General features: G+C 31.3%; 1 protein-coding gene across 3 annotated transcripts in view; it reads right to left on the bottom strand.

The window, feature by feature from the left end:
• Positions 1-897: 897 nt before the first annotated feature.
• The window catches only part of PITPNM2_1 (Membrane-associated phosphatidylinositol transfer protein 2), a 61773-nt gene continuing 41620 nt past the window's right edge, over positions 898-21050 (bottom strand). Inside the window, exons 16-24 of one of the 3 annotated variants that reach the window (XM_051213582.1) lie at positions 18865-19221; positions 15886-16034; positions 14427-14696; positions 13341-13364; positions 9390-9506; positions 8327-8584; positions 5645-5866; positions 3846-3974; positions 898-1997 (exon numbers count right to left, since the gene is read on the bottom strand). In XM_051213582.1, coding sequence (XP_051069572.1) covers positions 1755-1997; positions 3846-3974; positions 5645-5866; positions 8327-8584; positions 9390-9506; positions 13341-13364; positions 14427-14696; positions 15886-16034; positions 18865-19221 — 1769 coding nt within the window. In that variant the 3' untranslated portion in view covers positions 898-1754. Of the gene's footprint in view, positions 1998-3845; positions 3975-5644; positions 5867-8326; positions 8585-9389; positions 9507-13340; positions 13365-14426; positions 14697-15885; positions 16035-16392; positions 16899-18864; positions 19222-21050 lie in introns of those variants that run through there. The other 2 variants (XM_035730346.2, XM_051213583.1) reach the window with 2 other exon arrangements.

The raw sequence follows: 21050 nt of genomic DNA, 5'->3' as shown, positions 1-21050 counted from the left end.
TAAACAACCAGACATTGATGCATGATTATTTACTACGATGATTGTCAAATGACGGTTGTAAACGACTGGACCGTTTATTGTCAGATTGTTTATTCAATCTTGTGGACATAAAAAACAAAATTAATCCATTTGAAGTACAAAATATTTGTCCAAGAATTGTTGGCATATATGAAAACTTCTTGTTTACAGTTTGTCTCAACCAATATAATTCTTCGCAACTTCAAAAAATTTATATAATTACATTGATAAGGATATCGTGATTACTAATGTGAGCAAGCGGAGGAACTTCTCGATTTAAACTGCTTACCGTTGAGAAGACTGCAGTTTCCTGCAATAGCAATAACTTTCACAATAAACATTGTGGCATCAATAATAAATACTTTCCGCTCTAATTTTCACAGTGCTCGACATGAAACGCATTCGTGGCATAGTTTGGTAATTATTGCTTTGTTGTTCTGTGCTCTCGGTTTTCATTTTACTTTCTCTAGTTGTAGATAATTATCATTAATTCGTTCTGGCACACGAAATGACCTTAATTGCTCCGTTCATAAAACAGGCTGTCCACTTAAAAAAAATTAAAAGTCCCCGGCTGATGCATTAGACTGCTGTAATACATGTCATAAATGTACTACCTAAACAATTACTGAGCTAGTATACTTAAAACTATCTTCTATCACGTGTTTGTCCTGTACCTCTAATGTTATTATTTATATCAAATTGATCATGCCTGTAAACTGGCGTGAATTCTGTAATTATTATTTTTAGAATATATTATTATACATGAGTGTTTAGTATTCTGTTGATATGAGTAAGAATGGCTTCAATTAATCATTTGCCTACATTCCATATGCTTAGTGATTATAACTATTATGAAAAAAACATATAAGCAATCAGAAATTCATGAATGAATCGTATAAGTTTATTATCGGTTGAAACAAATGCGCAGGAAATATACTTTTTAGATCCACAGAAAATTAGAATCTGTAGGAGAATTTTACAACCAAAACATATTTAACATCATATAACTTTGAAACCAATTCAACACAACTTTGACAACATTGAAAAATATATTATAAAACAGAAACTGAGTCAATTTTATAAGTGAACAAATTAACCATCAATTATAAATTGTACAGAATGTAGGAATAATTAGTCAATAACATAAAAAAGTGTAATTTGTAGTTGATAAAAAACCAAATCACAGTTTACTAATTGGAAAGTATGTTTATTCATTTCAATGGGACAACAGAAAGATTATATTCGCTTAATAAAGTGGTAAGCATGGATACACTATCGTATATCAATAAAAATTTGGATAGGAGCAACATAGTTGTGTAATATATTTGCACTTAATTAATAATACAAGATGACGATGAGAAATGATCACGATCTTTGAGTAATTTATAATCTGAGTTAATGACGAGTGTGTAAGCTACTTGTAAAACCGAGCGATTAAATACAATGTATGAAACATCGAAAAAACGAGGATTTACAAGATAAAGTTTTAGAATTAATGCTTTTTAGTGACAAGCAAATGGGAAACCTTTGCCAGTTATTAAACTAAAAGGTTTTTTCAACAATAAAATTGAAAATGATATAGTACGGATGAAAATAGGGGGAAAACCAGTTGATCAATATACAAACACAAATAATTTAACCCTCAAAAATAGTTTGAAATTTCATCTTTTTATAACATTGAAGCTTACATGGATGAATCACTTGAATAAAATAATAAGTGATAAGTATTAGGAATATTACAATGTATTTTGTTCTATTTCATCATTAAATAATAATCGTTGGCTTAATTGAGGTGAAAATTTGAGAGAATTGTTTCGAAGCAAATTAGACTCCATTAATAACGGTGACGAAGGATAAACTGACGGTAAATCAAAAGGACAACAACGCACTGCTATACTCATTGATCCGACAGCAGGTCGAGATAAGGTATGACCATTGATTAACGAAGATAAGTGCGACGAGTATCCTTGTAATAATGGCTTAAATAATAGAGAAAAAACATACACATGTGGTACAATAAATCAGACAATTTTTATGACATCAAAAGACATTGAGTTCAGTTGTTATACCCCAATACACGTAAACTGAGATATTGAAATTGTTAGTTGTGAACATTACTAAACTTATAGAAATTTTTTTGAACGATCAGGACTAATGATGAAGTTAACAAACTAAATAGTTTTTGACTGAGATCATGAACCGATTGATGTTAGACCATCACTGAAAATCTGGAAGCACTGAATGGTCGTTTCTTCCTATTGTGGGACTCCTCAGCAGTGCGCATCCACGACCCCACTCGCAGGATTCAAACCCAGGGCCTTGAGTCTCGTGTGCGAACGCTTAACCTACCGTTATAAATAAAAATATTGTTCCGTTGTACTATTTAAACTTGGATTAATTTTAATTTGGTTATTTATTCTCTGAGGAAGTGACTTACACTAAGTCACGAAACGTCAGAAAATCCAATTTTTACTCATTGGGATATTACAAATATATTATTTTTATTTATAACAATCAACCCAATGCTCAATTTATTCGAAATTATCAAATCAAACCTTGGTAATGACACCTGCTTAACCTACCGGACCACTGAGCCGGCATCCAATAGTGTTAATGTCTAACCTCAACCGATCCACGAAATTGCGCGACCATCTTCCATTGTGATGAGGTAGATACCTATCTCTACCCGACATGGATCGTGGATGCGCACTACTGAGAAGTCCCACACTAGGAAGAAACGGCCATCCAGTGCTTCCAGATTTTCAGTGATGGTCTAACATCAATCGGTTCATGATCTCAATCAAAAAATTAATAATCTCCACAACCCCTATACTGATAAACTGAATAGTATAAATACCTTTAGACGATTCGTTTAATTGTAAATTCCCCTAAGATTTTAAGAAGTCATAGAGTAAAGGAAATTGCATCCAAATTTTATCACTTCAACCAAAACTTTATATTGTCTATGGAAACAGGAATCTACCACGGACATATAAAAAATGCCATTTCAAAACTGAAGATAAGAACATCATGCAAAATTATGAGCCTATATATATCACTTTAGTTATCTCCAAACCATGTAATGAAATTCCCAAATATTAATCCGCTGTAAAACTTACTACCAGTCTATAAGGTAGATACCTTAAGATTAAATCTTGGATGAGTTCGGACTTTGACTTTTTATTCTAGTATTTACTGAAAGTAATTTTGATCACCTGTGTGTTGACTTACCTAAACACTTCAATAGGATTACCACAGGCTTCTTAAGGGTAAATCCAAACCTTTTGTGTACAAAGACCCCTTGTTTGCATAGCTGAGCTTTACTTATTCACTGATTTCAAACATTTACAACAAATCTCTCTATATCGAAAATTCGTCAAGTTACACTTGGTGTAATCGAAGGTAATATTTAAAGTTCTTGGCTTTTAAGCCAATATAAGTGAATCCTGTAATTGATTCAGCATGCAAAAACCTTTTGCAAGCTGAAGGTCTCAATATAGTGCATTGATCACAGTTGCTGATGAGCTTACCTACATAGAAAACTGTACCACGATGAGGTACCTCATTATAAACGACAGGGAGATATCCATTACTTTTAAGGTATATATGTTTATCCTCGAATCTTAAGGAAGCAAATAAAATAGTTAGTTGGTTCAAAAGAAATTATATACACTATTATGTTAAAAAGCAATCGAGTGTACACAAGACGAGTGACCCATCCATCTCCACAACCCCTATACTGATAATTACGAATAAATTGAACAGTTAACAAAAATGTAAGAAACAAATAAAATGACATGAAACAAACAAATTATAAATTAAATTACAGTTCCATTTGATGCTTGTGATCGAGAGACTTTACCAACTAGAAAGATGTTTTGAGTTGATAAACCAAGAGAACGATATAAATTGATATCTTTACCTGATCCATAACCACAATGAACTCGCAAATTGGCCTAACATTTAAATTATGAAAAGAAAAATGGTTAATTAGTAAAAAATGATCATAAATGATAATTAACTTGTATTACATTGACAGTTAACTTTAAATGAAAAATATTCTCTACAAGAAAGAAAATGAAGAATAAATCGGTAATTAGTACTTAACTAAAATTTAATGTGATTTTTTACAAGACTGTGCTACTTTAAAGTAAAAAGCTATAGAGAAAGCTTCTAATGTGAACTAGCATCTGTTGGTTAAGGAACGAAATGTGAGTATTAAGCGGAATAACACAGTTTCATGATCTGCCTTGTTTTAAGTGCTAAATACACTCGGCCAATAGACAAGGTCTGGGCCAAGTATATATGCACTGTTAACCTAACGACAGATGCAAAACGTAACGTGTGTTTGAATATGCTAAGAGACAAAACCTATCAGTCGATCACAACACAAAAGATTCAAACTAAAAACTGATGAAAATATGATTTCAAATCATAAGTAACTAATTACTGGAGAACGTAAAGATAGGTGGAATGCAGCTGCTTCTTTTTTCACTTAAGGATGTGACTGCATTTTAAAAAAATACTGTAATATTTGAAGAGGTAGACCAGACAACAAGTTAGTCGGAAGGTTGTTTTTTGTCACATTGAAGATAAAATACCAACATATCTATTGTCTTAGTAATTTGCAAAACTCCATATACAACTGAGTATCTACTTTTGATCATCTGAAGTATAACTATAGGGCTCAGATGAATTCACAGAAATTACATTGAATTTGAACAATCGAAGACGGTAACTATTAAGCAAACACGCAAACAAAATTCTTCTTACCGTTCACCAGTCGACAGGAGTAATAATCCATAATCAATCTTATAATGGGGTGACATAATCTGATTAATGTTCATTTTATGTCCCAAACTTTATTATTATTATTATTATTATTATTACTGTTATTATTATTATTATTACTGTTATTGTCTTTACACTTGATAACCCCTTTTGAGGAATTTATTCAATATCCACCCCTAAATCTACTATATTTAATCTAATTATTTTACATATTACGCAATTTCCGATTTTTAATCACAATATTCTCTTTCTCTCTTACCCCATATTGACCATATTTATTCTGATCATTTATCGTACAATTTCATTTCGCTTATAAACTGATTCAAGTTAACACTTTATATTAAACAACACCAACATTAACGATCTGAATTGATTTTATATAACAAACAACAATTCTCAATTCATATATTACAATTTCCAAATGATGTACTCTCCTTTAAACCTGGTCAATTTTATGGATTATTAATTTGGATTTATAATTGTAGAATCTGATGAGAAATTATTGACAAGAATATTCTTCGTTCATACAATTGTGTTTTAATATAATGGGAATATTTCAGCGATTAAAAACAGAATCTTCAATTGTCGTTTTAAACTTAAAAGATGCACTACTATTGGCTATCGTACAAATCATATAACATAAGGCAATAAGTAACGAAACTAAAACAAATACATATAAAGAGCAAATTTCCGTAAGAATGATAAAGTCTATTTCTAAATGAGTTACGAAAGTGATGATTTCTATGAGAGAGTGAGACAAAGAACTAATACAATCTTTACGTAATGTATGAAAAAATACAAACAACAAAATGAAACAGAATGACAGAATGCATACGTTTTCAACAACTGTTTTTAACATTTGAGCCTTCTGTTTCAGTGGATCTGAATATAATCCATTTAGGAAGAAAGTCATCCCAAAGGGAAAATTATGATTTGCCATCCAATTTGTAACCCGACGTCTTTGCATATCTGGTCGTGCAGACAAATAGATTAATAAATATCCTAATCCCTGCCAGTGACGAGCAACATCTACAGCACCAGGATGAACTTTCGGATCCTATAAAAAAATAAATATGAATAGGATAAGAAAAAAAACTATATGCGGATCAATCAAATATAAGTTTAATGGTTAGAATTACCAAACAAAAGTTGCACACAGACATTTATGAGCAGCTTAATTTGATAATGATCTTCCGATGACATTTGCACGGTATTGTTATCGGCTGAATTAAATTTTTTATTTCATGTGGCAAAAATGTAAACAAGTTGATAGGAATTTACAGTGAAGTTACCTATTTTTATGCTTCGTACAATACTGTAAGTGTGGACGCGATTTATGAGATCGGGTAATAATTCTCTGAGAATAATCACGACGATAATGGACTATAAAAGAAATAGGGACAAATAAAATTGAAATCCATAGTGGATGCATACGGAACGAATAATTGAGGTAGAACATTACTGATTGGAATGATGTATTCTACAATAAGACTTAACGGCGACTGTACGATTCTTGGATAAGTAGCTACACACAATGACAATAGAACGTCAAAAGAACTACCACGTAATCATTGCTTTTTGCACATAATATGTAGCCTTGGTTCTAAGATTTGGAGTCACCGAAAAACCAAAACCAAATTCAGACCTCTAAGGTGGCTGGAATATATAAAAGTCAGGATATGTTTCATGATATTTGCCACTCGTCAGCAAAATGTATCCGTAATCTTGAAGGAACTGGTGATCCCTATTGGATTCGATACTGTCACTCGGATTCACGGCCAGAGACGTTCCCATTGAGCCAGTTGGGCACCGCTGACCTGCTGTAGAACTGGGATACATTTACAACTGACCGATCACAGATTAATGACTAATATCACGTTTTTGTAGTCACTTTTGCTGACAGAATATTATTACTATTAATGGCTTTATTCAATATTATATTCTGGTACAGTGTAAAACTCTCAGCGCGAGATATTTCAACAAGTCTCTTTACAAAAAGAAAAGAAAAAGGTAGGGAAAAAATCTGAATCTGTACAACTTTTCGATTACAAATATGTTTAAGAATACAGGTTATTGACTCGGTCAACTCTAACAACCTATTTTACCGATTAACCTGTAACCGGCCAATAGTCTATGTGACTAGATAAGAGTTGAATAGCACGAAACATGTTCAGAGTGTCCAGTCGACTTCCTATAACTAATTAACATCACAGCACAACGAATGAGATGTTTGGTCACTTAGACGAATGGCCGCGTTCTCACTTGATCAATAGAATTTGAGCGGCACTAAATACTAGACCAGCACGACATAATTCACTATTCAGTGACCAGTCAACTGCCTTAACATAACGGCATGATTTACACACAATAGAAAATATAGATTCGTGTCATGAAAGTTATACTCAAAATAGGTCTTCTTTAATGGGTCAAGTATATAAAGCAATAATTACGATTTTTAGTTAGTCAACTTCGTTTAACCATACTTCAGAAGCCTTTTCTGAAATCTTTGCACTGAAAGTAGTAGGTAATTTTACCTCCAAAAATGTTAAAGCTTTGGATTGACATAGATATCCTCAAATTACAGAGTGATTTTCATGATTGTCATATTTAAGTAGGCTGTAGTGAGTATCGTATAGAACGTCAAAGAATGGGTCGATAGTTATCAGTACGTACACCAAGAATGAGAACAACAGTAAAGATGAAATGAAAAATAGTGGTGTTCTATGTTTTGGTATCCGATGAGGCGGCCAGTTCAAGTGTTTGGTCCGCCTACTTTCCAACTGTGAAAATGTTGCAATTAAACTAAATGTTTTAGAATTCATTGAAGTGAGCAATTAGAAATCCTGATCGTACGTGCTCACGCCCTATTATAAAAGGGTTATAAATTATCGGGATCTAAAATACTGGAAAACGTTAATCGAAACGCTACAGTTCTTGGCATATTTGGCATAATAACTATCTCTTGGAAAAGCGAGAGACAAATATTTTGGAAATCAAGCATCTTATAGATGATGAATGGAAAAATGGTTGTAGAAGTTGAACTTGTTAAAAACTTTAGCGATTTACGACTGCCGGGAAATACTGACTGTTAAAAGCCATTTTTGAAGTATGTTTTCAATAATTACTATTTGAATTCATGCCAGAGATATTTGTTGTAGTATTGCACAACTAGAAATCGAAATTCTCAACTGTAACAAAAGTTATGGCATTGAATAGCTATTAGTATTAGTATCAAGATACCTCGAGTAAATTGCAATGAAAGGCTAATCAACCTTGTGTCATGCCCTACGCTATATATTAGAAGAGACAGCTCCGACTGCAATAAGTTATATTGGTATGACCATCGTGTGTAACTTGATGGGGAAGAGTGTAGTAACAGAGATATGTTATCGGACTATTGAAAAAAGAATGACAATTCACAAAGAACATCAGGAAATATACATGAGCAGTGAAAAGTAATCATACACTTATCGGCGACACTACACTTAACTATGCCATTTTTCCATAAAAAACTTACTTTTCCCATCAGGGACAGACTTGCTGCAAAACTTCCATCTACACTGAATACCACTACCTCAGTTTGAGGAGGTACTATAGCTAATGTAATAATTACTGGGTGATCAGGATCAGATTCAGCGGTCATTTTAATAGGATATAGTCCATCCGGGAGATGAATTTGTTCTGGCAAAGAGAATCGGATTCGTCCAGAAGAATCAGTCACTTCTGTGCATACATATGACCACGACCCACTAATAGATTGGATTTCAACTCGGATCTGCAAATAATTTATAAAAGTATGTAAGTAGAGGATAGAAGTGTAAATAAACTCGTGAAAATGAATCATCCCTACTTAAAAGTTTTATTTCATATTAACTGATTATTCAGTTATTGGCTATGAGATAACTTACAGTTTTGTAATTGAATACCAAAAATTTAGACTTAGTAAATCGGCAAATTAAAATGGAATAATATTTAAAATTAACTAGGACTGCATTCAGTGTAATTTCAACAACAATACTTTTTGTAATAAAAATCAAAAAGGAGACTTTAAAAACCAACCGAAAATGTATCCAGTAAAAATGTATTAAAATTCCGCTAAGAATCTTGTGATCACAACTTAAGAATGATCTCGATTTTTAAAACACTGAAATAAACTGGGATAAGTTGTATATTTGACAAGATTAACTAGATATCCGTAAGAATTAAAATTATGATTACTGAACAAAATTAGTTAATACCACCTTAATAACGAGTGCCAATGTCAACTGATTCATGGGGATTGAGAGCTCTAAAATTGAAGGAATCATGATTTGTTACATTCAGTCGACCTTTATATAATTACAAAAAGTGTGTTTGGTATAGAAGTGAATATTAAAAATTTACCAGTAGTTTTTCTAACAAGTTAGAAGCGATAAAATCTACCCGCCTATAAGGAAGGGTTGAAATGATACATTGAGATTGATTGATGACTCTACTAACGCTTGTATTGGTAAAACATACTGGATAATAATAGTAAGTTTAAATGGTAGATAAGGATATATATATATATATATATATATATATGCATTTGTTATAATTACTTTTTCAGAAGAAAAACTCATCAAATCCAATCCACCAAAAGCAAATCGACCTGTGATAAGTGGTGTAGATCCAGTTGTAGTAATCACATCATTTGCTCGATGATTTGCTTTAAAGTTCTAAGTGAAAAACAGAAATAAAAAATAACAATTTGGAGAAGAGTCGCGTTTAACGATAGCGCTTATAATAAATAGGTAAATAATTAGGACGGTGAGTTTAGGAAATAAGTAGAGTGCGAGGATTGTGAGCATAAATTATTGGTTCATACACGAATGAACAACAAACAAGATGATATGATGATACAGTATTGGTTTAAAAGGAATCAAATATATAAACCATGGGCTATTTTATATATAGGAAAGAAAACTACACAGGAAAAATATCAACATGTATCATCAGCGACAACACCATGTACAGTAAAATCACTGATACATACACCAAGATTAATAAATAACTTGAAAAAGCAATTTGCAGAAAACATTAGAGATAAGGCAGTAAGAGACTAAAATTACACGCTTCTTCATAATCAATCTAAAAATAAGTGTACATACGACCGAAAATACAATTAGAATTAATCTAATATTAAAACCAAGGATATTCCTAACAGTTGGATTGTATGAGTGGATTTCGACTGTCTCTCACAGAACTTAGTAATTGATGCAAAACGATAGTAATACAAACTATTCAGTTCTTGCTAATGGTCTTGTTTATTTTCGTAGTATTAAAGTGAATCAGTAGTATAACACTAGGACGAATGTTAATTCATTTAAAAACCGGAATACAATCATCGTATGAACGAGCTCAGTAGTGAAGTCTCTCATTACAGGGAAAAGAACGAGAAAAATATTAAATAATCCCGAAAACGAATAACAAGAATAATATGTATTTCCTACAAGTCAACAAACTAAAATCATCCAAAATTAAATGCACAAAACTCTCTCAATTTAGTTCGAACTTTAAAAGATATAAAAAGACCAATATATAATACTTGGTTAACAGTCGATATTGTATTCTGAAAAGAGGATAAATATGAATAAGTCACACGTCTCTATCAAGTAGATGGCTAAATTGAAAAAAGGCGTTTTTTTTATGATTATCTATATTAACGCCTTAGAGGAATTAGGATTAAAGATGTTGCAAGCTTTTTTCTTCTTCGGAAGAAAAGTTCTACTAACATGACAATTCGGAACGACAGATTTAGAGAAAGGTCAATAATTCAGTCAGCTTAAATTACCCAGTGATAGTATTAAAGTCATGTTTACCATGGCTGAAGACAATTTTTTAAGTTTTATATTGTATTACTTAAACACAAAAAATTATGTAATGATAATTACAATGTACTTTTTACATGTAATGGAAGATTTGACAAGATCTTAATGACAGCTATCGTCAAAATGCAATTAATTCATTGCTTTAATATAAACTGTTTTCAATGTTACAGAAGTGTCCGGATGAATTCATTTCACAGATTTTTAGGAATATCCCATGGTTTTAACAATTTTGTGCATAGCAGAAAACAAGATCATATAATCAGTAGACAAGATAAGCAGTGGTATAATCTAATATTCATTTGTACAATAAAGTAATCACCAGTAGACTTCCCTCAATGTCTTACATCTCAATTCAACACGACAAAAGAAAATATGCAAGTGATACAGAATTAAAATAGAAATGACTTAAGTTGTTCTGGTTAAAGTAGAAAGCTCAGGTAAAAATTAATCACGATAATTGCATAAAAACTGTATATTCCCAAAGACACAGTTCAATAATATAAGTAGTGATTACTTTTATTGAATGTAGTAAGATATACGGCGAATAGAATGGTAATGGCACGGAAAGTTGGACTATATTCACTTTAATTCTTGTACATCGTATCAGCCTTATGTTTAGTATCAATCAGATGAGCTAGTATTTAGCTCTTAGTTACCAGCGATTAACAGTTATCCAACCACGATCCATAATGTCCACAAATTAAGCAATAGATTTAGCTAGCTGAAAAGAAATCTTTTTAGCTTAGTTGATTCTGTATTAAATGTTTAAATTGGCAAGTTTACTTTATTGAAAGGCTATATATATATAATATAAACAGTAATTAAAAACTAAGGATCATAAAGAGATCAAATTGATCCAGAAGAGAAGGATTTGGACTAATATACGAGCAGTAGAGTACTTTTAATAAGCCATTTTCCAAATATTTAACTGAAGAGATGATGAAGCATAAACTTGATTGATAGTATAAACCGACTAACATTTAAATTGTTAAATGAATATCTGATTAGATAATTCGTTAATAACATTTCGAAATGAGACAAACTTTTGACAGTATGTGGAATATGAAGATAGCAGATAAAAGATAATCTTTTTCAGCTTGATATTTAAAAAAGTTAAACAAATTATTCTGTAGGTTTTGATAAAATTTCTTTTTAGTTTTTTTACAAACGGTTTTAATTATTCTTGAAGTTGATTCAATTATTTTCATCTCTTCATGTTATAAGCAAACTTTATTTAAGAAGTTACAATAAAATTATGAAGATGAAAAGATAAACTTCACATTTCTTCCACTGAACATTATATCGGAACTCGATATTTAGGAATACCAAAGAGGTGTCTCTGAAAGTTCTATCATAATTAGCTAACATAACACAAGACAGTAAGCACAAATTAAAATAACACAAATTAGCAAAGGTTATCGAATTTTAAGGACTGAATTTTCATTTTAATCTTGATAGTAAAATAGTGTTCGATCTTCAACCTTATTGATGGTTGTTCTTAACTTCTTTTGTCATTTTATTTCCTTATCTCCAAACTAGATAAGCTATGGTCAAGTAGTCAATAAGTTCAAGTTTGGTTCACTTTCTTTGTTTTACTAATCATGATGTTTATTTTTCGAATCAACAATAAATGATACAAGAATTATGAGTTAAGTTGTACAAGGAAATTCATATCCGAAATTTTAAATGCAGTTAATTGAGTTTACACTTTACAACAATTACATTACATGGTAAAAGATGAATTATCCATCATTTTCAGCATAGGATGACATGCGAACAGTAAGTTATATTTATTTCAAGATTATCCTTTAAAAAATCATCGATAAGTTGTGTCGAAGACAAGAAAAGCAAATGATAAATATATGTATAAAACCTATTTAATTGTAGCAACTGAAGACACTATAAATTAAGCAATTTCAAAATATCGAGATTCACTCAGCAGATCATACCAAATGCATGCAAGTTATAAAAATTTTTAAAAATATTTAACTGTCTAGATTTCAGTACGTAAAACAAAATCTTTGCTAACATAATTCATCAATGAATGCATTTTATAAGGGAATCACTACTTATTGGAATTAAAGTCAAACATGTACACTAGTGGATACAAGCCCAATGGTTTAGAGGTTAAACATTTGGACACGAGATCGAACGTCAGGAGTGTGATCGCCCGGTTGGATTGTGGATCCTCACTGTCAATAAGTGCTAAACTACGCATATCTAACCTATGTCGTTTTAAAAATAAATAATATTCAGCAATCTCAACAAACCCCTTGTGCCGAAAATTAAGATAAAATTTGATAATTCAGAATGTAAGTCTAAAGCAAAGATAAAAAATAAATAGTCAAAGTAATCACCTAAATTTTCATTAATTACCCTAGGAATTTATTAATATTCAACTTTATAATTTGTTAGTTTAACTGACACGCAATGACAACAAACGAAACAAAATATCCTTAGATAAAAAGCAAATGATATTGTGCAATATATACATTTGACGAAACTTAAACGACAATAAATAACTGAAACCAACTATTATAACAATGGTGAAATGTGTACAACAGTAATTTTTAATAACATGGCAAAAGATAGAATGGGAACATAGAGAAAGTTAAGTAATAACACACTTCAACGACAGAACTTCCACGTCACCCTCCCCATAAAACTATATGAACCGCTTACCACATGATATGGAATACAAGCAGACTAAGATCAACATAGACAAAAAAGAACAATTGGTGATTAAAATGAAATAAGAAACGATTCTCATGAAAATAATATTATGTAGTTATTAAGTAAAATGAGAGAGCAATTAATTTTAAAAACTCGATTAGATGTAGCTCCTTTGCACATACAAGTTGGTTTATTCAGCTTTGAATCACACTTTAAGTATAAGGGATAGTAATACAACCCGCATTCCCAAACCAAAATAAGTAGAGTAGAACTCGAGTCAATGGAAAAAGGAGATACTTATCATTAGAGTGTGAATGGAGAAAAAGTCTGGTAGTTATGTTTTGTATGGATAGAGATTTTTTCAAAACATAAAAAGCAGAAATATTGAACAAACAGAAATAATAAATAATAATAATCAGTTATAAGTTCATTTGTACTCAGAGAATCAGTTGTGACTACAACTTATGTTATCACTGAAAGTTTTGTCACTATTTTCAGCTTGAAGTACATTTCCATTAGAAAAAATACAATATTCTGAATATTACATATCCATGTATTGTAGGTTAACAAAAAATAGAATGATTTCGCAAATAATTAGTTAAGCAAAACGTAACTAATGATGGATAACTTGCCATACATGAACCAAAGCCCGAAATTGAAATGATATGATGTAGTAATGTGCGCTTAGAAAAATAAAACGTTACTGCTAATAGTCATCTGATAAAACAAAACTACAGGATATTTGATAATAAAAACAATATGAAGTGTAGTAAGTAAAAATGTGAAATTCACGTGTTCTTCCTCTGAAAAGGAAATTATTTCTGAATTATTCATCTTAATACTAAACTTCTACTTGTAAAATACATTCAGACGACTTTTTTTTATTTTAAAGTGTGAAGTAAAGTAGTTAAATATATTGGCTTATTTTATCTGAAATTAGCAAGCGAAAGTTTAAGTCAGTCTGGACTGGAAATACAAAGATTCAGTTGAAATTTAAGGTGAAACGACTTAGTTTATCGAATAGACCGACTATAACAGTCAGTTTTAAAAAAATCCACTGAATACCAAAACTGAAAACTTTTGTTATTATTTTACCTTTAATCGTTCAGACGATGTTCGTTTCAAGAAATTACGAGGTCCAAATGACAAAGTATGACTGAGGTTGGAGAATCTCGATTGACTACTACTACTTTTTTCTGATTGCTGTGAAATTTGTATACTGGAATCATCCATAACCTCATAGGTTTGTGATTTTATCTGATTTGGATTCAATGATAATTTGGCCAGTTCCGTAACAGCTATTTCATCAGACAAATCTGCCGAGTATGATGTTTCTAGAACACTTAGTCCCAGTGTATCTAGGATCTGGAAATACATACACACAACAAATATTAGAAAAGAAATTTTAACTGATAAGATTATTTATCGGAAAATCATAGATAAATTTCAGAGAATAGTCGTATAACCGATCTCGTAATGTAATGTAATAATAAAATGAGTTCATTTACAAGGTAGTTAAACATGAGCTACGGATACAACCCGGCTGAACGAAATGAAGTAGCTGGTTTGGGCTTCGGACCTGGGATTTAGCTCCAGAGAACATAATGGATTTATCACTAAGAAAAATGACCCACATCTTCAAATTATATTCTAGAAATAGCTACAAAATTGATGTCAATTTAAAGGCATGGTGAGGTTGATACAAAAAACAACATGTAAAGCATAGATATTTAAGGATAAAACGTTTTATAATATGTTGTTCATAGGTTATTTTGAGAGAATACTTATCACAAGGATTAGAGTCATGTGAGGCAGAAGTAGGCTGAGTAGGATAACTGGGATATCCTAATGAAGTATGCATACTATATGGAGAAGTGATTCAACTACCCTTAAAGAGTAATTCTAATTATCCACAACTAGAGAAGAAACAACAAAAACAGAGACGTCGGAACAGCAACATTATAATTAACCAATGATAGTCTAAGTGTATAATACCTGTAAGAAGGAATCGAAATTTAATAAGTAAGCTCAGTAATGACAGTGCTGAAAATGAAAATAATTTTTTTAAATGTCTAAATGACATCTAAACAACAAAACATACAAGCACAAAACATAGTAATATTAGGATAGTATTATTAAATTTTTCATTGGTGAGATGAAAGTTCGAAACAAAAATGTAAAAAAAAGAATATTGATAACCAAATGCATCGTCGAGTGACTAAACAACTCACTTCTATGTGAAGTAAGTGTGAATGTTGTTGTCCAGATCAATAATGAAACTTGAAATTAAATTGCCTAGTTCAGAGGACATAACACAACCACAAAACGGTAGTATAATGATCGATCTTAAAATATTTAGCTATTTCGCGTGCTTCAAACATGTGGGTAATCTTATCTAAATTGTACTGTAGTTTAATATTGAAGAATGATAAATACGGATTAAACGTAAATTCAATTCAATTTAACAATCCACTGTTTGACATCAATTGATGTACAAAAAGGTTATCGTTTGAGATCATACTTTAAGTTCTAAGTATCAATTGAACACACTAACCTGTCGTATAATAAAAGATGCTACATCTTTTGATTCCCAGTAGCTTGCATGCAAAATTGAAGGACGTGCACGAGCTAAAATATTTTGCATTGCTTCTGGACAATGAACATTGTAATCAACTCTTTTGGGTCCCCACCATGACTGTTGAACTAGAAAAAAAGAAAGCAAGTGCTTAAAAAGTAGTTACGGGTAAAAGAAAGATACTTGTTTAAGACGAATAAGTAGTAAACTAAGACATTTTAACTCCGCTTACTTCAGCATTGTGTAATTTAATTTTACAAATGAGTGAAAGCATTATCATCATGTTACTAATCTGTCTCATACAAAGTTTCGTTTCATATTGCAGTACAAAGAGCGATACTCATAACTGAAACCCTAAACAAAAGCGATTTCGATAGGCATGGGGCGATAAACTAATGAGCGAATCATATGCCAAACTAATGTGGAAACCAGATATATAGAGGTATTTTAAGTGTAGATAATGAAAAAGCCTATAACTAACAACTTAAACGAGTAATTTAATTGTAGCCCAGTTTGATAATATACAAAGTAAAAATTCTATTTTTAATGTAAAGGCACTAGGAGACAAATCAATGAAAAAACACTGTTTCTGAAATGCTTTTTAGATAGCGGAGATGTGTTTAGCAAAATCTTTGCCGAAATACAAGTCATCATTATGAAATTACTTTGTGTATGATTAATCTATATTAGTCAACTCGAATTTATTGTTTACACTTGAAAAAGTATTGCATGAGTACTTAACAGATGACCCTTCTCTTTCACATCCGATACGTTGCATAAGTATCATACAAGGTCCATTTATGTCTCATTTTGATAGCATTTAGCCTATAGCGATCAAAAACCGTACAAAATTAGAAAATTTAGCATCACTGATTGTATGTTACTGACGTTTTAAAATGAAATTTGAACTCATCAAACTCACAGGAATTTGAACTAGTAACCATAACGTTTTTATTTTCTTTAAAAAAACATTGCAACAATCATGTATTACCCTTAGGCAAGGAAAGAACAATGAATGGTTTTAACCTGAATAAATTTCAACAATCATTAGTTCATCATACAGCTTTTTTTAATTATAAAATGGTAATTAATTATTGATTATTTTATCCTTCAGTAATACATATGTTTTTGGTTATTTTATCAAACACTGACCTACTTTAAATGTTAGAACAATTATTAACTGTACACTAAAAATAGGCATTATTATTGAATGTCATTAACTGTATCTATCTGACTTTACCATCTCAAATTTGATCCTAGTTTTTTTACTACGTCATATTAACAATCTGATTTTTCGTCTTGCTGATGTAATGGTTTCAAATATGGTATCTTAGACCATCGAACATTAATACCATGCTTAATGTTATTTATTAGTGACTAACAGTTTGCAAAATTCGAAATAGAAAGGTAGTCGAATATTTATTTGAAATTCATAAATAATTAGGAAGATTGATCTTTATAATGATAATTTAAGATTAAAACTGATGATGTAAAATACTTACAAATTTATCGAAAACTAATTATACACTTTCTGAACATCTGATTACAATATACATCGATCTAACTTAACAGATTACAATGAGTAAACTAGTTGTCCTGTTTGATTTGAATACATATTCAAGAGCAATGATGATAAGCTCTGGTTCAACGATCACCTAATATAGCATACACCTGTCTAATCGCCGAATGTTTGCTTTACGACTGTGACTATGGGATATTGCATCCTATCAACATCCTGATCTCCATATTCAAAAGATTTAAAATACTCAGATCATACACACTTGTTTTGTCCATTTCATATTCGGTTCACTTTGTTCCCAATTCCCTAACCTATTACTAGATGTCTTACTATGGAGAGCTGGACTATCATGACCTACTGTATGCTGAACTACTTCAGAAAATCTATTTGTCGACTAGTTGAAATTATCTAACACAAAGTTTTAGAAAACTATAGTGCATTTGGTAGTAATTTATTTCGTGTTATGACTGCACATAAGATAAAGGAATTCATGTCAGTATTATGAATAACTAGTGCAGCTATCAACCAATGCTTCACACCATTTGAACAATCGTCTACAACTAAGAATGGACAATTTTTATGCTTTCCTAGGTATGCAAATGAACATCTATAAATTAATCTACTCATATATAGCATTATCAAGGCTTCATTAGCAAAATGTCATTAACCCTCTTGCGAATTGACATAAAGATCAAGGTAGTGTATCAATTGTCAAAGAATTCAGAGCTCATAACTGTGATTTGCCAGTTGCCATAGCTGTGGCTTTAAAAGTGTATATTCTCCTGAAATCAACCGTAAATCCGAGGATATTAAAAATGATTTTTATGGCATTATTTGTGTTAATCATGATCATCAAGAAGACATAGCCAGAATACCCAAACATACGGTAAGATTTCTACAGTACTACCCATAATCAAGATGCAAACTGTCTTATACAACATTACACGTGCTAATGTATTGAGAAAGATCTTGGTAGCTCATTTTGTTGAAGAATGTTATGTCATTTGGCACCGTTGAAATAATGTTGGTTGGGCAGCAAATTTTTGATGATTGATCAAGATTATCGTGCTGCGAGGTGGCGAGTAATACAAAAAGTACTATGAATCTTCATTAGTAAACTAGTGATTGCATATTTTAACATTTTGTGTTGCATCAAGTTGGATTTTGGTATTTTGGACAATAACATTATCACTGTTACAGTGTTTTTTTGATTACGTTCAGTATTGTGACGTCTAGATAGTTATAGCGCTCTCAGCTTCAAAATATCCAGTTTAACTACAGCAAGTAAGAAAGCAAGTTACTAATCTTGCAAAAAAACCCAATGAGATATTTTATCCAAAAAAATAATTTTGCAACAATATTAGTACTACTACAAAGTATATTCAGTACGTTACATATATGAACAAAAAATTTCAGATGTTTTACGTGAGAAAACAAACCTTTTTTCAATGCTTCAAGTGCAACAATAGACTTTTTTTCCCAATTTAACTGTTGATTTGTTAATTGTCGTTTTACATTTACAGTACTATCATTATTTTCATTAATCGTAGAATTATCACTATCGGATAAATTGTATGATTTTTCTGAAACATTTGCAGAAAATAATTCAGCCTGCTGTATAAGAGTTTCAATTAGATTTGTTGACTGTCCATCTCCAAGTGGATAACGAACATATTGGGGAATGAATATTGGGGATATACAGCTGAAACGATTATCCAACAATGGTTCAATGCGAAAACCACATGGATCAGTTAAATGAAAAAGATTATAAGCTTGACCTACGGACAACTTAATTTCTATCCAATGATTGTGAAAAAGAAAATAAGAAAGACATAATTAGCTTTATCATATAGTCATCGTCGAGAAGTGTATTGTTGCAAATACGAATTGATTATTAATTTCAACTGCAAAATTTATTAGCTACGTTTGTTCTATGTATAGTGCATTGCATAGAAAATCGTTTGGTGTTATAACTCCATGCAAAAATAATGGACTTAGTGTTTGGTCTTGCTACTGTGCAATGGCTCACATGATTCAAATAATGATGTATTATACTGACTGAAACAGAAAACCGCAAAGTAATAGAAAAGTGGAATAACTACCAGTCCTTAATTGACGTTATTCTTCAGCAAGTAACTTAGTATCCCCTAAAAGATTATGGTTACAAAGTCAAAAACGAAATCATGTCAGACAAATTTCGACAAAAACCTTTTCTACGAGGATCAAGAGGTAGTGACCGACATTGAAGCCATCTCAAAAATTCGTATCAGAATGGGATAATCAATATAAGATTATAAAAACAGGTATCCAAGTGAAGTCAATTCACTGGATTTCCAAGCTCAATAATTTCAATCTCGTGTTTAAATGCGACAAGCATAACCATGTTTGAATCTATAGTCCAACTTTAAAAGTGGAATCAAATACTGAATAAGAAATAGATCATCAAAAATATTACACAAAACTACAACCAATATTCTTCTAGCTTCATTGGAACCTAGGCAGTTGAAAACATTCAAAACAATAAACAATGGAGCCTAGGCAATTTAAAGTGCTTTGGCAAATTCAGACAACTATTTCGCTGGTTTGCATGGACGCACATCAGAAAGATATACTGGTTGATTTGGATAAGAGAAAGTTGTTATAAAACCTACAAGAGTTGTAATTTACCTCTGTAAACTGATCTTCTCTACATAGACAAAAGAGAGTATCAATGTTAAAGTTAAACTCTATTCGAGGAAGGTAAAACTAGATGAAACCTTACTGAGAAGCTCCAATATAGTTTTTATTCTACCTAGCTTACACAGTTGATTTGAGGGGATTTTATTCAATCACTTACATAGTTCAAAAGAAAATAACTGAGCAGATTTCAACACTGTTGGGTGTCGGCTCAATGGTCTGCAAGTGAGACGTTCGCGCAAGACAGAAGGTACTGGGTTTGAGTCCCAGGTGCAGGATTGTGGACGCACATTGCTAAAGAATTCGATACTAGAACGAAACGGCTTATCAGTTCTTCTACGTTTTTAAAATGGTGATCTAACAATGATCGGTTCACGAGTTCAATGAAATTCAACAAACTTCACAACCTGATACTCACTCCATAGATGTATAATCGATCATGTAAATAATGCCTAGAACATCATGTTATTTAATTTAATAGTTATTCTTTTAAATTTGATCAGCTCAGTTGATGATCAAAGTTGTTTAACCGAACATTGAAATTTGACAAAAAATCATGTAAAAACTTAACAAGAAACTGAACAGCATAAAAAACAATTTTGTAAATCTACACACAAATTTGTATATTAATTAAATTTAGACAATTTAGCAATGTATACATCAGGTGTTTGCTACTTATGTTGATCGATATACGTAGTATGTGGCACTAATCAGATGTAGAATGCCTGTGAGTAGAAGATTCAGTTGAAAAGAACAAGAAGAGAAATAAAGAGCAATTGTAATTACAACAAGATTGAAAGAATCATGAAGCCCGTACAGTACAACTGGAGATGTGCAAATATATAAATATATTTGATGTATAGTTTTTTTATGAAATTACTCTATAATTTTGTATCTAAGATTTTGTTCATTACATATGTGTTTTTATCATTTGTTTTTGATTATTGAT

The sequence above is a fragment of the Schistosoma haematobium genome, chromosome 3, assembly GCF_000699445.3.
Source record: "Schistosoma haematobium chromosome 3, whole genome shotgun sequence".
In the NCBI taxonomy this organism is placed as follows: domain Eukaryota; kingdom Metazoa; phylum Platyhelminthes; class Trematoda; order Strigeidida; family Schistosomatidae; genus Schistosoma; species Schistosoma haematobium.
This window is presented reverse-complemented; position numbering and strand designations above follow the sequence as displayed.